The sequence below is a fragment of the Theropithecus gelada genome, chromosome 13 (assembly GCF_003255815.1).
Source record: "Theropithecus gelada isolate Dixy chromosome 13, Tgel_1.0, whole genome shotgun sequence".
Lineage (NCBI taxonomy): Eukaryota > Metazoa > Chordata > Mammalia > Primates > Cercopithecidae > Theropithecus > Theropithecus gelada.
This window is the reverse complement of record NC_037681.1, coordinates 63,708,800-63,729,001: the sequence shown is the minus strand read 5'-3', so window position 1 is coordinate 63,729,001 and position 20,202 is coordinate 63,708,800. Positions and strand designations below refer to the sequence as shown.

General features: G+C 48.3%; 1 protein-coding gene across 1 annotated transcript in view; it reads left to right on the top strand.

The window, feature by feature from the left end:
* THADA (THADA, armadillo repeat containing) overlaps positions 1–18,313 on the top strand; it is a 353,351-nt gene extending 335,038 nt beyond the window's left edge. The window contains exons 37-38 of the mRNA XM_025354222.1: positions 16,613–16,782; positions 17,823–18,313. Of these exons, the coding sequence (XP_025210007.1) occupies positions 16,613–16,782; positions 17,823–18,161 (509 nt within the window). The 3' untranslated portion in view covers positions 18,162–18,313. The remainder of the gene's footprint in view (positions 1–16,612; positions 16,783–17,822) is intronic.
* Positions 18,314–20,202: the final 1,889 nt, after the last annotated feature.

Below are 20,202 nucleotides of genomic sequence, written 5' to 3'. Positions count from 1 at the left end.
TTCCGTGTGTTTTGATTTCAGCATTTTTACCTGGAGGACACTGTGACTCTATGTAAATGCAAATTTCTAATCCGAATTATATGAACATTAATTCATTTCATCAAGAAATCATGTTCCATTGTAACTCCTACAGTCCAGTTTAATTCCTTTTAATCAATTTTCTATACTGAGCAAGCGTGCTGACTCACGCCTGTAATCCCAGCACTTTGGGAGGCTAAGGCGGGCTGATCACCTGAGGTCAGGAGTTCAAGACCAGCGTGGCCAACATGGCAAAACCCCATCTGTACTAAAAATACAAAAAAATTAGCCATGCACGGTGGTGCACGCCTGTAATCCCAGCTACTCAGGAGGCTGAAGTGGGAGAATCACTTGACCCGCACTGAACCAAGATCGCACCTCTGCACTCCAGCCTGGGTGACAGAGCAAGACCCCGTCTCAAAATATATATATTTCTGTACAGAGCAGTGAAGGCATTTCCTAAAGTTCTCCTTTATTTTCTTAAATATCAACTCCTTTTTTGTTTTGTTTTAAGATAGGGTTTTGCTCTGACACCCAGACTGGAGTACAGCAGTATGGTCACAGCTTACTGCAGCCTTGAACTCTGAGGCTCCAGTGATCCTTCCTCCTCAGCTTCCCAAGTGGCAGGGACCACAGGCATGTACCACCACATTCAGCTAATTTTTAAATTTTTTGTAGACACAGGTTCTCGTTACGTTGCCCAGGCTGGTCTTGAACTCCTGGGCTCAAGTGATCCTCCTATATTAGCTTCCCCAAAATGTTGGGATTACAGGCATGAGCCACTATGCCCAGCCTTTTGTTTGTTTGTTTTTGTTTTTTTGTTGTTGTTGTTTGTTTTGTTTTGTTTTTTGAGACGTAGTCTCCCTCTTGTCGCCCAGGCTGGAGTGCAGTGGCTCGATCTCGGCTCACTGCAAGCTCTGCCTCTCGGGTTTACGCCATTCTCCTGCCTCAGCCTCCTGAGTAGCTGGGACTACAGGCGCCCGCCACCTCGCCCGGCTAGTTTTTTTGTATTTTTTTAGTAGAGACGGTGTTTCACTGTGTTAGCCAGGATGGTCTCGATCTCCTGACCTCGTGATCCGCCCGTCTCGGCCTCCCAAAGTGCTGGGATTACAGGCTTGAGCCGCCGCACCCGGCCTTGTTTTTTTTTTTGAGACAGTCTTGGTCTGTCACCCAGGCTAGAGTGCAGTGGTGTGATCTTGGCTCACTGCAACCTCCGCCTCCTGGGTTCAAGTGATTCTCGTGCCTCAGCCTCCCAAGTAGCTGGGATTACAGGCACCCGTCACCACTCCCAACTAATTTTTACATTTTTAGTAGAGAGGGGGTTTCACCATGTTGGCAACTCCTGACCTCAGGTGATCTCCCCATCTCTGCCTCCCAAAGTCCTGGGATTACAGGAAGTGAGCCACTGCACCTGGCCATGCTCAGCCTTTAATAGTGATTTTATTTTTATTCAGCAATTTTAGTCAGTAGGACGTTTATTGCCCAGTTTTAGAACTTGTTTTATTTTTTGTGTTTGTTTCTACCAAGTCACAATTTCCCCCAGTCATTGTCTTGTTGTTTGCGGCTTTCAGCATTACTAGCAAAATGACTCCTGGGGGTCGGTTATTGTGAATTTTTTTCATGTGCTGCCATTTTCAGTGTAGTCTGATTATCTTCACTAGTAACATTAACTGCAAAGTAGAAAACAGCCTGCCTCTTCCCAGAGTCCCTCCTCCCAACTTCTCCACCGAAGGCCTGGTGCTTAAAGGAAGGGAAGTTTTCTGGGCAGTAGACCCCTGGAGTCTTGAAACCCTTAAGACTCAGATGCTCCTCTTAGCAGGTAATTTAAATCCATCCTGCAACAGTTTGAGCTTTCCTCCTTTTTAGTTGGCCCAAAACCCAGAGTCTCGCTGCCCTCTAAGCTCTGAATTATTCTCTCTTCCTTGGCCTGTTCCTGAAAGGTTTTCTGTGGACCTCTCCCTTCTCTTGCCTGCCCTCCAGGCTTCTCCACACTCAGCGTCAGCCTAAGGCCATGTCAGTGGTGGTTTCCCATGCCTTTGGGAAGTGTAATCACTGCAGAAGACTGCTGGGGAGTGGTGGCCACAGGGGACAGATAGGAAAGACCTTGAGAGGGCTGGGAGTAAACTCCGTTTCAAGATATAAAATTCCCAGAAACTTTGAAACCGCAGGCATTTTCATTTTGAACACTGTTTATAAATCTTAAAATCATGTTGTGAGTTTAAAAGTCATTTATACCTTGATTTGGTCATTGCATTACCATAAACTGTGTTTGTTCTATTTAGAGCCGTAAAAGCCTAGGGAGTGAGGTAGGCTGCCTAGTAAGGGAACTTTCTGGATTCTGGGTTTTTTGTTTTGTTTTGTTTTTGTTTTTTTGAAACGGAGTCTCACTTTGTCACCCAGGCTGGAGTGCAGTGGCGCAATCTCAGTTCACTGCCACCTCCACCTCTCAGGTTCAAGCAGTTCTCCCGCCTCAGCCTCCTGAGTAGCTGGGACTACAGGCACCCATCGCCGTGCCTGGCTAATTTTTATATTTTTAGTAGAAACAGGGTTTCACCATGTTGGCCAGCTGGTCTCGAACTCCTGACCTCAAGTGATCCGCCTGCCTCAGCCTCCCAAAGTACTGGGATTACAGGCGTGAGCCACCGCGTCCAGCCTCTGGATTCCATATAAGACTGGGAGGCGGGTGCCTAGTAAGGGAACTTTCTGGATTCTGGATAATGCTGGGAGGCGGGTGCCTAGTAAGGGAACTTTCTGGATTCTGGATAATGCTGGGAGGCGGGCGCCTAGTAAGGGAACTTTCTGGATTCTGGGTAAGGCTGGGAGGCGGGCCTCTAGTAAGGGAACTTTCTGGATTCTGCATAAAGCTGGGAGGCAGTAGTATTAAAGTCCTCAGGAAAGAGACATTATCTTCTTGAGTTTTTCTGATTTTCAAATTCTAGTCTTCAGTTACACCTCAGGACCATCTGCACCACTACCACTCATATCCCACCAATGTGTTTTGGGAGCCAGGCAGTCCCCCGTCTTGAGCTCTGTGCGGTGTTTACACTACCTCGACTGGGCATGTTTTCAAGGCTAGTACAGTGCCTTTTCCTCATGACAGCTCTGTTGAAGAACTCAGAAGGAGCCAGTCAGTCTTAGGAGCTCAGGCTGAGAAGAAATTTCTTAGAAAAGAAAGAAGTTCCCAGGTGTGGTGGCTCACGCCTGTAATCCCAGCACTTTGAGAGGCTGAGACGGGTAGATCACCTGAGGTCAGGAGTTCAAGACCAGCCTGACCAATATGGTGAAGCCCTGTCTCTACTAAAATTACAAAAATTAGCCGGACATGGTGGCATGTGCCTGTAGTCCCAGCTATTAGGGAGGCTGAGGCAGGAGAATCGCTTGAACCCAGGAGGCGGAGGTTGCAGTGAGCCAAGATCATACCACTGCACTCCAGCCTGGGCGACAGAGTGAGACGCCATCTCAAAAAAAAAAAAAAAAAGAAGAAAGAAAGAAAGAAGTTCCAGTAGTGAAATAAGCTAAAGAAAACTGAAGTGACTTCAAGGAAAAGAAAAAGAGAAGTTTCAAGATCCAGGCTGATCAGTGAGGAATGTGGAATGTGTCCTCAGAGCTCGTGAACTCTGCTCAGGCAGAGGAAGAGGAGACTGATGGAAGGCAGACCTAAAATTGCGCAGCACTTACCAGTCTGTGGAAGCCTCCCTCATTGGCTCATGACACAGGGGTAGGAAAGAAGAGCAGGGGTAGGGAGGAAAGAAGAGGGCTGGGTGCTGCCATGTCTAGGAGGAGTGCTCTGGGGTGAGTGGCCACACAGATAGGAATGAAGTGCAAGGCACTTACCACCTGGGCAGAGTTGGAGGCAATCGAACCCTCTGGGAGGCTCTGAAGAGTGAAACCATCAAGGAGCAGGCAGAGGGAGGGACTCACTGCTGTGGAGGGACTGGCTTTACACTTTTCACAGGAAGGGGCTGACACAGTTCAGGCCCCAAAGGAATCGTCACCAAATGCAAGAATGCCAAATGCAGGCCAAAATGGCTGGACAGGGCCCATTGCTTGCTCTGCTGTCCCTTCACACACCAGGGCCCCAAGGACTGGCCTTTATTACCTGCTCCAGAACAGCCACGAAGCCCACAGGCACAGCCCGTGGGTGCCGTACCCTTTCCTGCTGAGCTCCGGAGATAGCCACAGGAAACAGGAGTGGCGTGCACACAAAACTGGGTATAATGGAAGCACCCTGGAGGGCTGGAAGCTGGTGGGACAGCTCCAGGCTGTAAGCCCCCTGGAGAACCAGGTCTTTTTCACAGATGGTATTTTCTCAGAGCAATATTTGTTTGAATCCATTCCTTATTTGTTGGTATGGTTTGAAGTGAACAAATGCAAGTATTTTTCTAGGGTTCGAGCTGAGTGTACTGTTAACTGGCTATAATTTATCAGTCCCTTTTTGGTGAAGTATGTCCCTACTGAATAAGAAGTGCACACTTTTAACTTACTGAAATGCTTATTTTCATTCATATTGGCTGTATCCATTTTTTAAATTAGGGGAAAATTTTTATTTACCCAGTGATTTGAGGTCAGCCCACATTTTTAAAATCATAGTTATTTTAACTTTAAAAATAAAGATTTTTTGGAATGTATTGTTGATTAAAAATAATAATAAAGATTTTGAAATTATCTTTTCTTTAAAATGAAAACAAAGGATTTGCTAGGGTATTTCTGGTTTCATAAAAGGTCACCAGGAAACATGTTTACATCGGGGAGTCACAGGTTTTAAGCATATAACACTTCTGTGGAGTTTGTATTCTTTGGGAGCTGGACCTGCAGGTATTCTGGGGAACCCAGGCCATTTGTTCCATTTGAAAATAGCTAAAACATGAAGAAAAGGCAAATTCTTAAAATTGTAAAGGGTTTTCTGTCAAGTAGTTTTAAAATTTCAAATGATGGTGTTTTATCCCTTCCCTTCAGACCTGGAATCACATTTTCCCCTCAGGACAGAAAGGGCTCTGCGGCAAGCTGTGCCTGGGAAGGAGCTGCTTCTCACTTGTGGCCCCCTCTCTGCCCAGGAGCTGGTGAGGAGGGGTGAACTAGGGGATGCCTTTCAGAAAAAAGGATGTGAGGAGATGAGGCTCTCCGCATCTGCCCCAAAGAGAGACCGGCGTACTAGACTGAGCACTTGCAGAGACGTTCACAGAGGGACTGTTTGCGGTTGTGTAAGATTGGAGGCAGGCCTACAGCAGGGCTTCTCATCCTTGGCACTGCGGACATTGATTGGGGTGGTAGGGCTGTCATGAACACTGTAGGATGTTGAGTAGCATCTCTAGCCCCTACCTACTACATGTCAGTAGCACCACCAACTCTGACTGTCACAACCAAAACTGTATCCAGACACTGGCAGATGTACCCTGGGAGCAATGTGCCCTCTGGCTGAGAACCATGGGTGAAGGGAGGCAGTCATGATGTTGAGGCACCTACAGACAAGAGCAGTAGGAAGCCCTCCCCACCCCTCTGGCTGAAAGGGAGACCCCAGGGATAGCGGAAGTCAGGGAGGAGGGGCTGCCTGGCAGGTGCCCTAGCCATGGGGGATGCAGCCACTGCTAGAATCTTCACAACTTTCTGGGGAGGGTCCAAGAAAGAAATACCACCCACTCTTCTCTATTCTACCCTCCAGTATACCAGTGCTCCCTTCACATTAGGAGAAGCCAGCTAGAAGCCCAGTGGCAAGGACACCTGGGTAAGGCAGTCTATGGAGATCAGCATCCTGGGGCACTGAGCAGGGTGGAGGAGAAGGGCAGGGAATGTAAAATGGAAAATAATCAGTCTGTTCATCCATCCATCCATTTATTCAGTACTTATAAGCAGCTTAGCAAAGTGGTCAAGAATGTAGGTGCTGGGCCGGGCACAGTGGCTCACACCTGTAGTCCCAGTACTTTGGGAGGCCAAGGTAGGTGGATCACTTGACCTCACGAGTTCAAGACCAGCCTAGGCAATACAGTGAAACCCTGTCTCTACCAAAAATACAAAAATTAGCCAAGCATGATGGTGTGCCTATAGTCCTAGCTACTTGGGAGGCTAAGATGGGAAGATGGCTTGACCTGGGAGACAGAGGTTGTAGTGAACTGAGACCACACCACTGCACTCCAGCCTGGGTGGCAGAGCCAGACCCTGTCTCCAAAGGAAAAAACAAAGAAAAAACAATATAGGTGCTAGAGTGCTGGAGTCAGATAAGCCTGGATTTGTATTTGGCCCTACCACTTGCAACCTGTATCCTATATGATCTTGAACAAGTTGTTTATCTAAATCTCAGTCACCTTGAGTATAAAATGGCAACAGTAATTCTATCTACCTAGACCTTATTCTTGCAATCTTGGATTTTTCCCCAATGGGAAAATGCAAGTCACAAGTAAATTGCATAGTATAAGACCACAATCAAGTGCTAAGCGGGTGGTATCTGGGCAGTACCCAGTGTTGTTTTTATAGACAATCCTGGGAAAGGAAAGACACGGGGTTCAGCATGGAGTGCCCCCCTCAGCATCTGTGAACACCTTGAGCACTGTGCAGATACAGCAGAGAAAGAGGCCCCAGTGGGCTGAGCAACACCTCAGGATGTGCGTTGTGTCCTGAGGGACAGGCCGGCAGGCTAAGTGAAAAGGAGGAAGAAGGGATCCCAGAGCAGGGAATGCTGAGTGAATCAAAGCCAAGAGAGTTAGAGGGAGGGGAAGGCCCAGATAGCAGCGTGGGGAGATAGCAGTGTGGGGAGACCACTGAGAAGAGGTTTGGTTGAGAGACTCAAGTGTTCTCTTCTGTAAAAGTAAGGGGAGGGCCTGGGGCCAGCTGCCTTCTTCAGTACCATTACATAGGGCTCACCAACTCACCTGTCCACAGAGACCACGCAAGTGAGCACACGTGTGAAAGGGGCGCGATGGGAGGCAGTAGGGCAGTCCCAGGCTGGAAGCAGCCGCCTTCTGTAGGCGTAGCCACCGCTCTGCTCCAGCAGCCGCTGCCATTTTCTAATGCAGGCCTAGAGACAGCAGAGTCTGATTTTCCGAATTTTCAAAAGATAATAGAAATTTGGCCGGGCGCGGTGGCTCACGCCTGTAATCCCAGCACTTTGGGAGGCTGAGGCGGGCGGATCACGAGGTCAGGAGATCGAGACCATCCTGGCTAACACGGTGAAACCCCATCTCTACTAAAAATACAAAAAAACTAGCCAGGCGAGGTGGCGGGCGCCTGTAGTCCCAGCTACTCGGGAGGCTGAGGCAGGAGAACGGTGTGAACCCGGGAGGCGGAGCTTGCAGTGAGCCGAGATTGTGCCACTGCACTCCAGCCTGGGCGACAGAGCAAGACTCCGCCTCATTAAAAAAAAAAAAAAAAAAAAAAAAAATTTGGATTTTTTTGAGAATTGTCCTGATTTTTTTAAATCCATGTGAGCTGTACTAAACGGTCCCTTTGCACCCCTGTCCAGACACTGCTAATGGGTCCAGATGGGTGCAAAGGGATTGTTGAGTACAGTTTAGCTGAGACAACTCAGCTTAGAACCCGAGTTGTGTGTGTTTGGATTCTGCCTCTGCATATATACTTTAAACAGTAGGCGCTAAGACTTAAAACAAAAAGGATGCCAGGCAAAGTAGCTCACACCAGTAATCCTAGCACCTTGGGAGGCCTAGGTGGGTGGATCACTTGAGCCCAGGAGTTCAAGACCAACCTGGGCCACATGGCAAAACCCCGTCTCTACAAAAAATACAAAAAGTAGCGGGACATGGTAGTTTGTGCCTGTAGTCTCAGCCACCTGGGAGGCTGAGGTGGGAGGACCACTTGAGCCTGGGAGATTGCTGCAGTGAGCTGTGATGGGGCCACTGTGCCCTAGCCTGGGCGACAGAGTGAGACCCTGTCTCAAAAAAATAAACATAAAAAAAAGGAGGAGGAGGAAGAGGGGTCCACTTGGACCCAGTGAAGTCTGAGTTCCCTCCAGACTTAATACCATGGTCAGGTAGGGTGTTGGGGGAAGGGACGGCTGTGGACGAGGGCACAGACAGGGCAGAGAGAGGGTGGACCATAGTCCTGGGGTTGCACACAGCCCTGGCACTTGGCCCAGTGCATGCTGGGACTAGGGCTGCCCTTGAGAGCTCTGGCAAGCACATTTGGTTCTTCTTTGATGAAATTTTTTAAATTTTCAGATAAAGAACAGAGACTATTAACCATAAACACCCATGTTCTCCAACCCAGACTTCCTACTGGGTTCTTTGAAGCTGGGGGGACGACCCCCCTCCATTTCCTAGAACACTGACCTTCCTCTGGGCCATTTGTCTCCAGTAGGGGTCAGCTGGGAGCTCTTGATTGGTGGTAAAGGTTGAAATGATGGCATTTGATAGCTTGGCCCTGAATGTACTCACAGAGTGCCCTGCCTGGAATCCTAGCTCTGAGCCTGGGCTCTGATGGCCCGGGTGGGTGGAGAGCCCTGGCTAGTCTCGGAGTAGAGGGTAAGGGGAGGCAGGGGACAGAGAGGCTTCTGGTAGCCCTAGGAAATGTTGAGTGGCAGAGTCAGCTGAACCGAGCTTGTTTTTCATGGCTAATTAAAGTTCAGGCTTTTCCCCTGCTAAGTGGAAGTGAAGAAGACCATGGAGAAGACTAGAAATAATGAGGTTATCTGGAAACAGCCTCATGAAACCTGAACGTATTTTTGCTCAGAAAAAAGAAAGTGCAGTAACACTCACTCCGTCAGATGCTGCCTTTGCTGCCCAGGCCACCCCAGCCTGTCTGGCCTCACCTTCAGTCCTCCCTTCAGCACGCAGCTTGTCTCCCTGCAGCCCAAGCTCAGGCTCCTCCCTCCCTCCCGGTTATGTGTGTCCTCTCACCCACCCTGCTTGGCCCCTCTGTGAAGCCTCCACCCCCTTCCACATTTGTTTTTCCTTTCTGTCCTTTGATTACTCCCACTCATGATATAATTGGTCTGTGTCACACACCGTCTTCAACTGTTTCCTCACACTTGCCTCTGACAACTCTTCACTCTCTAAGAGAAGGGACTGGGTGGTTTTCTTCATGTTTCACACAGTGTTCTTCACACACAGGTGATCAATAAATACTTGTGGATAGATAAAATACCAGATTGATGGGTGAATGGGTGAGTGGGTGGATGGATGGTGAATTGGTTGGATGGCAGGGCCACCCAACACCTTGGCCAGTCCCCTAAAGCTGAGGGATTTTTCAAATGCCTGAAGGAGGATTTTCCAGAGCTAGGGGCAGGGAGAATTCAACCCGTCGCCATTTGCACAGCACTTATTGTGCCGATTGCCCTCTCTTGAGAAGGACTAGAAGGCAGACTTGACCAATGGCCTTACTCTAGAAGGCATCTCCCCCATAATACTTTAAAATCAGACCATGGGCTTTTTAATCCGTGGTCTGAAATAGTTTTCAGGGTTGGCACCTGGAAGACATCCACTTGGACATCTTTCTTTCAATCAGTAGTTGAAAGCAACTTCAAAGCCTGTGACTTACGAGTCTACCTGCCTAGAAATTAATCACTTCAATCACTTCACCTAGTGGGGGGAATCAGAGGCTGAGATTTGTAGTGGAGCCAGCACACTGTGCGAGGCCTGAGTCTTCACCTCTAACCCTGCTGGACGGTGGGGGATGCAGGGGCGGCGCTCTTCATGGAGGCAGAGAAGCAGCACCAGGGAGTATCGGCACATAACAGGGTTTCTGATAGCTAGGCATCTGCCTTGGATGGGGAGCCCTGATGAGGCTGGGGCAGTAGCAAGATAAAGGCTATACTGCAGCAGCCCTGAAGCCTCTGGTTTGCTTCCCTCCTCTGCAATCCCAGTGAGTTATCCCTTCACAGGGATGGAAGGCACCAGATTAACCAATTCTAAGTGCTGATCCATTGCATTTCCAACATGATTCCAAATGACTGCGTGTTAATCCCACTTGTGTAGGCCTACCACAGACATGAATGTGTACCAGCAAACCTCACCCATTTGAAGCATTCCAGGAAGATTCTAGGGCATATTTCATCTTGCCCTAGCAGTGTGGCTGGTGGGAGGAAGAGCCTCGGAGATTATTTATTCCCCACATTGACATCTTCCTCCCACCAACCCCCAGCTCCCACAGCTCTTCGCATGTGGACCACTCCACTGAGCACCTGATGTCCCTGCTATTGCCTGGGTGTTTGTCTACCTTCCCACCTAGACCTCCTGCTTCTTCGTTCCCTTTTGTAGCTGATTACTGTTCCACTGTATGAATTTATAACCACATTTTATCCATTTATTAGCTGATGGACATTTGGGTTACTTCCACATCTTGGCTCTTATGAACAAGGCTGCTGTGAACGTTTATGTACAAGTTTTTGTGTGGATGTGTCTTTTTCTCCCTCCTAGATACATTCCTAGGAGTGCAGTTGTTCGGTCATAGGGTTCATCTTTTGAGAACTGCAAGACTGTTTTCCAAAGTGGCTACGCCATTTTACACTCCCACAAAAAATGTATGAGGGTTCCAGTTTCTCCACATCTTTGCCAAAACTTAACTTTTTTCTTTTTTATTATAGTCATGCCAGTGGGTGTGAAGTGGAATATGACTGGGGTTTTGATTTGCATTTTCCTGATGGTTAATGATGCTAAGCATCTTTTCATGTGTTTATTATTACTGAGTGTTAAGAGTTCTTTATGTAGGCCGGGCGCGGTGGCTCAAGCCTGTAATCCCAGCACTTTGGGAGGCCGAGGCGGGCGGATCACGAGGTCAGGAGATCGAGACCATCCTGGCTAACATGGTGAAACCCCGTCTCTACTAAAAATACAAAAAACTAGCCGGGCGTGGTGGCGGGCGCCTGTAGTCCCAGCTACTCGGAGGCTGAGGCAGGAGAATGGCCTGAACCTGGGAGGCGGAGCTTGCAGTGAGCCGAGATCGCGCCACTGCACTCCAGCCTGGGTGACACAGCGCGAGACTCTGTCTCAAAAAAAAAAAAGAGTTCTTTATGTAGTTTAGATATAGTCCCTTATCAGAGATAGGATTTGTTCATATTTTCTCCCTTTCTGTGAATTATCCTTTCACTTTCTTTTTGGTGTTACTTTGAAGCACAAAAGTTTTTCATTTTGACAACGCCCAGTCTTCCTTCCCTCCCTCCCTCCTTTTTTTTTTTTTTTTTTTTTTTTTTTTTTTGAGATGGAATCTTGCTTTGTCACCCAGGCTGGAGTGCAGTGGCGTGATCTCGGCTCACTGCAACCTCCACCTCCCGGGTTCAAGCAACTCTCCTGCCTCAGCCTCCCAAGTAGCTGGGACTACAGGTGTCCACCACCACGCCTAGCTAATTTTTGTATTTTTAGTAGAGACAGGGTTTCACCCTATTTGGTCAGGCTGGTCTTGAACTCCTGACCTCAGATGATCCACCCACCTCAGCCTCCCAAAGTGCTGGGATTACAGGCATAAGCCACAGTGCCCAGTCTGACAAAGCCCAGTTTTTCTAATGTTGCTTGTGTTTTTGATGTCATATCTAAGAAATAGTTGCCTAATTCAAGGTCATACAGATTTACTTCTGTCTTCTATGAGTTTTCTAAGGCCGGGCGCAGTAGCTCAAGGCCAAGCATGGTGGCTCACACCTGTAATCCCAGCACTTTGGGAGGCCGAGACAGGTGGATTATGAGGTCAGGAGTTCAAGACCAGCCTGGCCAAGATGGTGAAACCCTGTCTCTACTAAAAATATAAAAAATGTAGCCAGGCACAGTTGCAGGCACCTGTAATCCCAGCTACTCGGGGAGGCTGAGGCAGGAAAATTGCTTGAACCTGGGCAGCAGAGGTTGCAGTGAGCTGAGATCTGCACTCCAGCCTGGGTGACAGACAGACTCGGTCTCCAAAAAAAAAAAAAAAAATGAAATGAGTTTTCTAGTTTTAGCTCTTACATTTAGATCTTTGGTACATTTTAATTTTTATATGTTGTGTGAGGTAAGGGTCCAACTTCATTCTTTCACAGGTGTATATCCAGTTGTCCCAGGATTACTGGTTGAAAAGACTTTTTTTCCCCGTTATTTTGGTACCCTTGTCAAAAATCATTTGACCATAAATGTGAGGGTGTGTTTGTGGATTCTCAGTCTGTTGATTTGTGTAATCTGCCCTTGCTATTCTGTTGATCTATATGTCTATTCTTATGCCAGTAGCACACTGTCTTTATTCCTATAGCTTTGTAGTAAGTTTTGAAATCAGGAAGTGTGAGTCCTCCAATTTTGTTTTCTTTTTCAAGATTGTTTTGGATACACAGCAGATTCTTTTTTTTTTTTTTTTTTGGTAGCAACAGGGTCTTGTCTCAAGTGATCCTTCCACCTCAGCCTCCCAAAATTTGGGGATTACAGGTGTGAGCCACTGAGCCCAGCCTCTCAGCAGATTCTTAAAATACACTTGTTGATTGGCTGCTTGTTTTCTTGTTTCCTTGATGGACTGGCCAGACTGTGACAGCCTAGCTGGCCTGCACGCTTAAGTGACAAATTCCTCTCCCTACTGCAGCCTCCCTTCATAAGGCATTTGGCCAGTAGAGATCTAGGCAGTTCTGGCTGAGCTGCCTTAGTCCAGGGCAAGGTAGTAAAAGAGAATTTGGCAGGTTGCAGCTGGCTCCCCAAGCAGGAGATCTAAATCCAACTCATCCTTCCCCCACCCTCCCCAAAACATCTCAGCATTCCTTCCTCTTCTGTCCTTGCCTTGCAGGCTTGGAGCCTGGGTAGTTAGAGCTCTATCTAGACTCACTTCTGGCCACATCACACCAGCTCTTCCCATGTGCCTGTCATCCCACCACTCTCCTGCCCCTTCCTAACCATGATTCATGGCAAAATCCTGCAGGATAGAAGCTATCTGTCCTGTCAGGTGGGGCTAGTGCAGCAGCCTGGCCTTCCTTGGTGGCATCTTTGGTCACCCCCATAGGTTCTTTATGGACGCAACAGGAATGTCACGTGAGCTGCAGGTACTGATTTTGCTGATGGATGATGAAATTTTTTTCTTCCCTGTTGGGCTTTCAGTCCTTGCCTTAAGGAGACCATGAAAGAAGTGGTGGAAGGCCAGGTGCAGTGGCTCACGCGTGTAATCCCAGCACTTTGGGAGGCCGAGGGGGGCAGATCACTTGAGGTCAGGAATTTGAGACCAGCCTGACCAACATGGAGAAACCCCGTCTCTAGTAAAAATACAAAATTAGCCAGGTGTGGTGGCAGGTGCCTGTAATCCCAGCTACTCGGGAGGCTGAGGCAGGAGAATCTCTTAAACCCGGGAAGCAGAGGTTGAGGTGAGCCGAGATCACGCCACTGCACTCCAGCCTGGGCAGCAAGAGCGAAACTCTGTCAAAGTGATAGGCCGGGCACAGTGGCTCATGCCTGTAATCCCAGCACTTTGGAAGGCTGAGGCAGGTGAATCACTTGAGGTCAGGAGTTCGAGACCAGCCTGGCCAACATGGCAAAACCCTGTCTCTACTAAAAATACAAAAATTAGCCGGCCGTGGTGGCAGGCACCTGTAATCCCAGCTACTCATGAGGTTGAGGCAGGAGAATCGCTTGAACCGGGGAGGCAGAGGTTGCAGTGAGCTGAGATCATGCCACTGTACTGTAGCCTGGGCAGTAGAGCAAGACTCAGTCTCAAAAAAAAAGAGTGATAAACCCACTGGGTGCAGTAACTCATGCGTGTAATCTCAGCACTTTGGTAGGCTGAGGTGGTTAGATCACTTGATCTCCAGGAGTTCAAGACCAGCCTGGACAACATGGTAAAACCCTGTCTCTACAAAAAAAAAAATACACAAAAATTAGCCTGGTATAGTGGCACATGCTTATAGTCACAGATACTCGGGGGGCTGAGGTGGGAGGATCACCTGAGCCCAGGAAGGTCAAGGCTGCAATAAGCTGTGATTGTGCCACTGTACTCCAGCCTGGGTGACAGAGTGAGACCCTGTCTCAAAAAAAAAAAAATGATAAAACCAAGTCTGACTTCTTCATCTCCATTGCCTTCCTGCAGGGTAGGGGGCAGTCTGTGCACTGGAGATACTTAGCCCAGCACCACAGCTACCTGCAAACTGGGACCAGTTATCTAACCTTCATGAACGCAGTCTCCTTGTTGGCTAAATAGGGATACTTCCCTTATAGGATGGCAGAATGGCAGGAGCAATTAAGAATTCAGTAGGAGCAAAATGTTCATTATCATTGGTAACACTAGTTACCATTTACTGAATGTTTTCTTTGTGCCATTCTCTATGTTAGTGTTCAGATTAGGTCAGATGGAATAAAGGAGGAGATCTCATGATCTCCAGCCATAAACAAGTATGTGCTGAGCATCTGCTCTGTATTGAATCCTATGCTGGTCCTCATGTGTGTTTTTGTTTGGGGGGTTTGAAAAAGGCCACCTGTGTGGGGTGCAGGGGAGCATCAGGAAGAGCAGCTAATGGATGCTGGGCTTAATAACTAGGTGATGGGTTGATCTGTGCAGCAAACCACCATGGTACATGTTTATCTATGTAACAAACCTGCACGTCCTACACATGTATCCCAGAACTCTAAAAGTTGAAGGGGCCAGGTGCGGTGGCTCACACCTGTAATCCGAGCACTTTGGAAGGCTGAGGTGGGTAGATCACTTGAGGTCAGGAGTTTAGACCAGCCGGGCCAACATGGTGAAATCCTGTCTCTACAAAAAATACAAAAATTAGCTGGGCAAAAACAGAAAAAATTAGCTGGGTGTGGTGGCACGCACCTGTAGTCCCAGCTGCTTGGGGGCTGAGGCAGGTTCAAGAATTGCTTGAACCCGGGAGGTGGAGGTTGCAGTGAGCCAATATCACGCCACTCTACTCCAGTCTGGGCGACAGACTCTGTCTCAATCAGTGAATAAAAGTTGAAGGGAAAAAAGAAAGAAAAAGGCCATTAATTATCCCCTCTCTATACAGATTCTCAGGCAATTGAGAACTGCACAAAGGAGTTAGGTAGAGGTAAAAATAGAGATTGTATTATAGGTAGAGGTCCAGCCAACACATGGCTCAGACCTACAGCCAAAGTGCACCTTCGCCCCCTCTCCTTTTCTGTTTCCTGGTGTAAATCTGGGTTCCAGGCTGCAGAGCAAGCAGCCTGGGGAACGGGGACACTAAAGGGCAAGTGTCCTGGGGGACTTATCTGGAGCTGTCAAGATGGCAAGATCAGTCCTTTTGCCTGCTTACATGCAACTAGGTGCTGCTGTGTGACCTCTGGATAGTCCTGGCCCTACTGCAGGAGGGCCCCAGGTGTACACCCTGCTGACCCCACCCTCAAAACCTCTGGAATGTTGATGCTAGTTCTCCAAATCTGTGCTTTCCATGTACCATGAAACTTGTTGCCAACTATAATTTCTTGATGTGTGCAAGTGGGTTATGTAATACCCAACCCATAAGATGCAAGAAGGACTGGGGAGAAAGCACTTGATCAGGGCCTGACACTAGGCCCTCAGTGGGGCCATCCCGGTAAGCCTGGTTCAACACCCAGGGGAACTAAGCCTGCTGTTGCAGATTATCAACCGTCTGCCTGTGTGCCGAGAAGTCTCTTCAGGGGCCAAATGGTCAGGGTAAGTCTGTGTGCTGAAGTTGGAGATGTGGATTTGGGAGTGATCAGGGCTCCACAGAAATGCATCATTGAAAGACAGGCGTTGGTGCAGGATGGGCCTACAGAAGTCCATTGTCTGTGCAGTGGGCTTTCAGTCCCATGTTTCAGACGTCCTCCAGGTTTGGGATGGGAGGTGCAGAGTTGTTAGGGGAAGGGACAACACCCCTGAACCTCCCTCCAAACCCATATTTAGGATTGTCTAAGGCCAAATGGTGAAATAAGGCCATTGGTTTCCCCAGGGCCCCCTGCTTCCTCTTTCTGCACCCTTCTGCTCTTTCAGTGCCCTTCCTCCAAGCACCCGGGAAAACAAGGGTCCAAAAACAAAAAACTCCAAGACAAAGGGCAGCAAAATAGCCAAATGCAGCCCACCACCTGCTTTTTACAGCCCGTGAGCTATCAGTGGTTTTTACATTTTTAATTGGTTGAAAAAAATAATATTTTGTGACAAATGAAATTCAAATTTCAGTGTCCATAAAGTTTTATTGGAACACAGCCACAACCATTTGTTTACAAATTGTCTATGGCTGCTTTCAGCTGAGTTGAGGAGGTATAGGCCTGCAAAGTCTAAAATATTGACTCTCTGGCCCTTTAAGGAAAAGCTTGACAATGCCCTATTCTAGGATGTGTCTTGCACCCAGGAGATCTGCTTTCCAAGGAAAGGGCAAACCAGTCAAATCCAGGCAGATGTGCAGAGGAGACACCGGACGGGGAAGCCTTCCTGATCCTTCCGGTGACACTGGAGGAGCTGAGGGGAGATAACTCTCTAATCCTACAGATGGGACTGCTTCTGTCCACACTGAGTTAGGGGGCATGGAAACAGTGGGTTCAGGCCTATGACTTATTCTAACAGTATAGATAGCAGGATTCAGAAGGTGATTAATAGTCTCCAGTGAGCCCACCATACCAGCTTCCCTGCCAGGCTGGTGGCAGCGATTTTACCTGAGGTCTTTCATGTTCCCAGGGTCCTGCAGGCTGCCCTGGGCCGGCCCTGAGCAGTATATTCATTGCTTACCTTTCTCCTGTCTCTGCAGAGTTTGCCTTCTGCCAGGTGGATGCCTCCATCGCTCTGGCCCTGGCCCTGGCCGTCCTGTGTGATCTGCTCCAGCAGTGGAACCAGCTGGCCCCTGGACTGCCCATCCTGCTGGGATGGCTGTTGGGAGACAGTGATGACCTCGTGGTCTGTGTGGAGAGCATGCATCAGGTGATCCCAGGGTGTCAGGGGAGTGGGAAGCAGGGTTGGAGTGTCCTAAACCCACTGGATGCAGCACCTACAGCCTCAGCTGGGCTTGTTCCTGCTGACACACAGAGCAGTAACCACTAGGAAAGCCGCCCACCGGGTGCTGCCGAGGGCACAGGGACACTCTCTGGCTGACTTCTGGGCTGCTGATGCTCAGCCTCCAGATTAGCCAGGGGAGAGAACTCGCAAAGAAGCCCCTGCATGCGGAGAGTTTAATTATGGAGACTGCTTGTTAGTCGGTATTGGAGTTAGCCTGGAGCTTCCCAAAGTTAGGTCTGAGGGTGAAGCATTTTCAGAGAATTAGGATCTTTGCTGGGAACTTCCTGCTTGAAAAAAACTATTACTAGCCCCCTCCAGGGTGGGTGCAGTCACAGATAGGGAAACTGAGGATGAAGACAAGCAGCAAAAGCCTCCTGAGAACTGAAATTGATCGCCACCAGTATCTGACTTAGCTGACCTTCTAAGAATGGCATCCCCAGCAGGCCAAGGGTTCAAAAAGCATTGTCCCTGTTTATGAGAAATTTGGAGACATGGTAAGTGTCTGATAAAATGACCTTGAGAATCATGGTGTTATAGAAACAGGACGCAGCCTAGTGTCCTCTGTTTGGAGATTCCTTCTCTGGCCTGCTGCAGAGATGACCTTTCCTCCCTCCTCTCCAATTTCCAGCTGCACCTTAAGCTCCCTTGTTGAAGTCCCCTTTTCAGCATCCATCCCCTAGAGTATCTTGACTTTGCACCACAAACACATCTTTATCAAGGTCATGTTAAGTCTGGGGAAAAAATTCCTCTCTGCTGGAGGAATACAGTGAGTAAAAATAGAAGGTGACCTTCAAGGCTGCAAGTGGTGTGTGTACATGGGTGTTGACAGGCGAGAGTGCGCCCTCTGTCCGGTGGGGGAGGGGACATGACACCCTTCTTGTACCTGGCAGGGTACTGCTTGATCTAGACTGGGGCTTGTCACCATTCCCTGTAAGACTGACTTTTGGCTTTTTCATCTGATTTAGGTGGAAGAAGACTACCTGTTTGAAAAAGCAGAAGTCAACTTTTGGGCCGAGACCCTGATCTTTGTGAAATACCTCTGCAAGCACCTCTTCTGTCTCCTCTCCAAGTCTGGCTGGCGTCTTCCAAGCCCTGAGATGCTCTGTCACCTTCAAAGGATGGTGTCAGAGCAGTGCCGCCTCCTGTCTCAGCTCTTCAGAGAGCTTCCACCAGCTGCAGAATTTGTGAAGACGGTGGAGTTCACAAGACTACGCATTCAAGAGGAAAGGACTTTGGCTTGCTTGAAGCTGCTGGCCTTTTTGGAAGGAAAGGAAGGGGAGGACACCCTAGTTCTCAGTGTTTGAGACTCTTCTGCAGAAGCGAGGCAGTTAACTCTTCCAAGAACAGAAGCAGCATGTTGAAGAAAATTTGGGGGATTGGAATGGGGGTATGTGTGGATTTTTCCTCACAAATCTGCAGGAAACATGTTGAACATAAATTCAAAAATGTTATCCCATTCATGCCTCCCCTAGTTCTGTGAGTCTGGTCGTCTGTCACTCCTCACAGAGAAACTGTTCTTCAGTTCACTGCTTCAGGGCAGCCTACTTTATTGCTGCTACTGTAGGAAGTGAGGCGACTCCGTTGCAGATTTCCTCTGTCCCCAGGTGCAGGCCACCTGCAGGCCTGAATGAGCCTTTTTCATCCCCCAGGGCCTCTAATGCCCTGCCATAGCCTCCCTACATTCTCTGTGAAGGGACTACACAGAGTTGGATTTTAGTACACACACATGACCCCTCCCCTCCCCTGTTCTGGCTTTATGTAGGGGCTGGATGAGTTGGCAAACAGCCCATTTGGTCCGATTTATAAATTTCGTTCCATTTTAGCAAAGCAGAAATATGTTCCAAATGTTGGATCCTAGGAGAATTCAGGATCAACCTTGCACAAATAATTTATTTTTATTGTCTGCATGTGTAAGTCCTGCAGTGACCTACACATTCCATCTTAATTATTCAAAGAGCCATTGAGCACTCCCCCACCCCCAAAAAAGTATGCTTATGCTAGGAAACCTGATTTTGCCACCCAGTGAAAGTATATCCATGCTCTTAGCTGTGAGGAGGAACCTGGGGAAAGGAGAGGCAGAGAAAATGACTTATTCTATGCCTACATTGTTTACCTATCACTTGCTTGGTGGCAGTAACAAGATTCTCACTTAAGATGCCATTAAACACATTTATCAGCCGGGCACGGTGGCTCACGCCTGTAATCCCAGCGCTTTGTGAGGCTGAGGCAGGCAGATCGTGAGGTCTGGAGTTCAAGACCAGCCTGACCAACATAGTGAAACCCCATCTCTACCAAAAATACAAAAATTAGCCAGGAGTGGTGGTGCGCACCTGTAATCCCAGCCACTCAGAAGGCTGAGGCAGGAGAAACGCTTGAACCCAGGAGGTGGAGGTTGCAGTGAGCCTAGATCACACCACTGCACTCCAGCCTGCACGACAGAGCGAGACTCCATCACACACACACACACACATACTGCACTCCAGCCTGGGCGACAGAGTGAGACTCCGTCACACACACACACACTCCAGCCTGCGTGACAGAGCGAGACTCTGACACACACACCCCCTTTGCAGTGATTTTAATCTAGAAACCTTAATGATTTTCTGCCTTTTCAAGCCCAGCCCAGCCCTCTTCCTCACACACCCAGCAGGTGGCGCTCTTGCATACGTTTTGCTGCTGGTCCAGTTTTTCATTGGCTCACCATTTTTTATTTATAATTTCAGAGTAAGTGTTAACCCACTAACAGTTACCTTGAGAATCATAGCTTTGGATGGGTCGTAGCCTCATCCGCATCCATTTTTCATCCTACTGATCTGAAAAAACATTTCAATCATAGTATATAAAGTTGCTCCAGATTTTAGGGTCTGTAAAAAAAAAAAAAAAAAAAAAAAACCTAAATACTCAGGTGAATGATCACTTAGAGTAATTTATTGATGTTTCAGAGTCTGAAGGGGCGGGTTAGAAGAGAGTGAGTTTACAATCATTTTCTACTGCAGAAAAGCTCATATTTCAAATGTAGTTCATCTCTCTTTGAGAGATACATTTAACACTAAAAATGCAGCTGTAAGCCAGGCATGGTGGTGCACACTTGTAATCCCAGCTACTCAGGAGGCTGAGGTGGGAGGATCGCCCAGGAGTTCATGCCTGTGAAAGGCCACTGCACTCCAGCCTGAGTAACACAGCAAGACCCCATCACTAAAAGAAAGGAATTTAAGAACAAAAAAGCAGCCATACTGGAAGTATAGGAAAGGGGCTTTGTAAGAGGCAGGAAAGAAGTTAACTCAGTGTCCAAAGTTTTGTCCTAAAGAGAACAGGAAATTCCCTGGGTGGTTTTGCAACCACTCG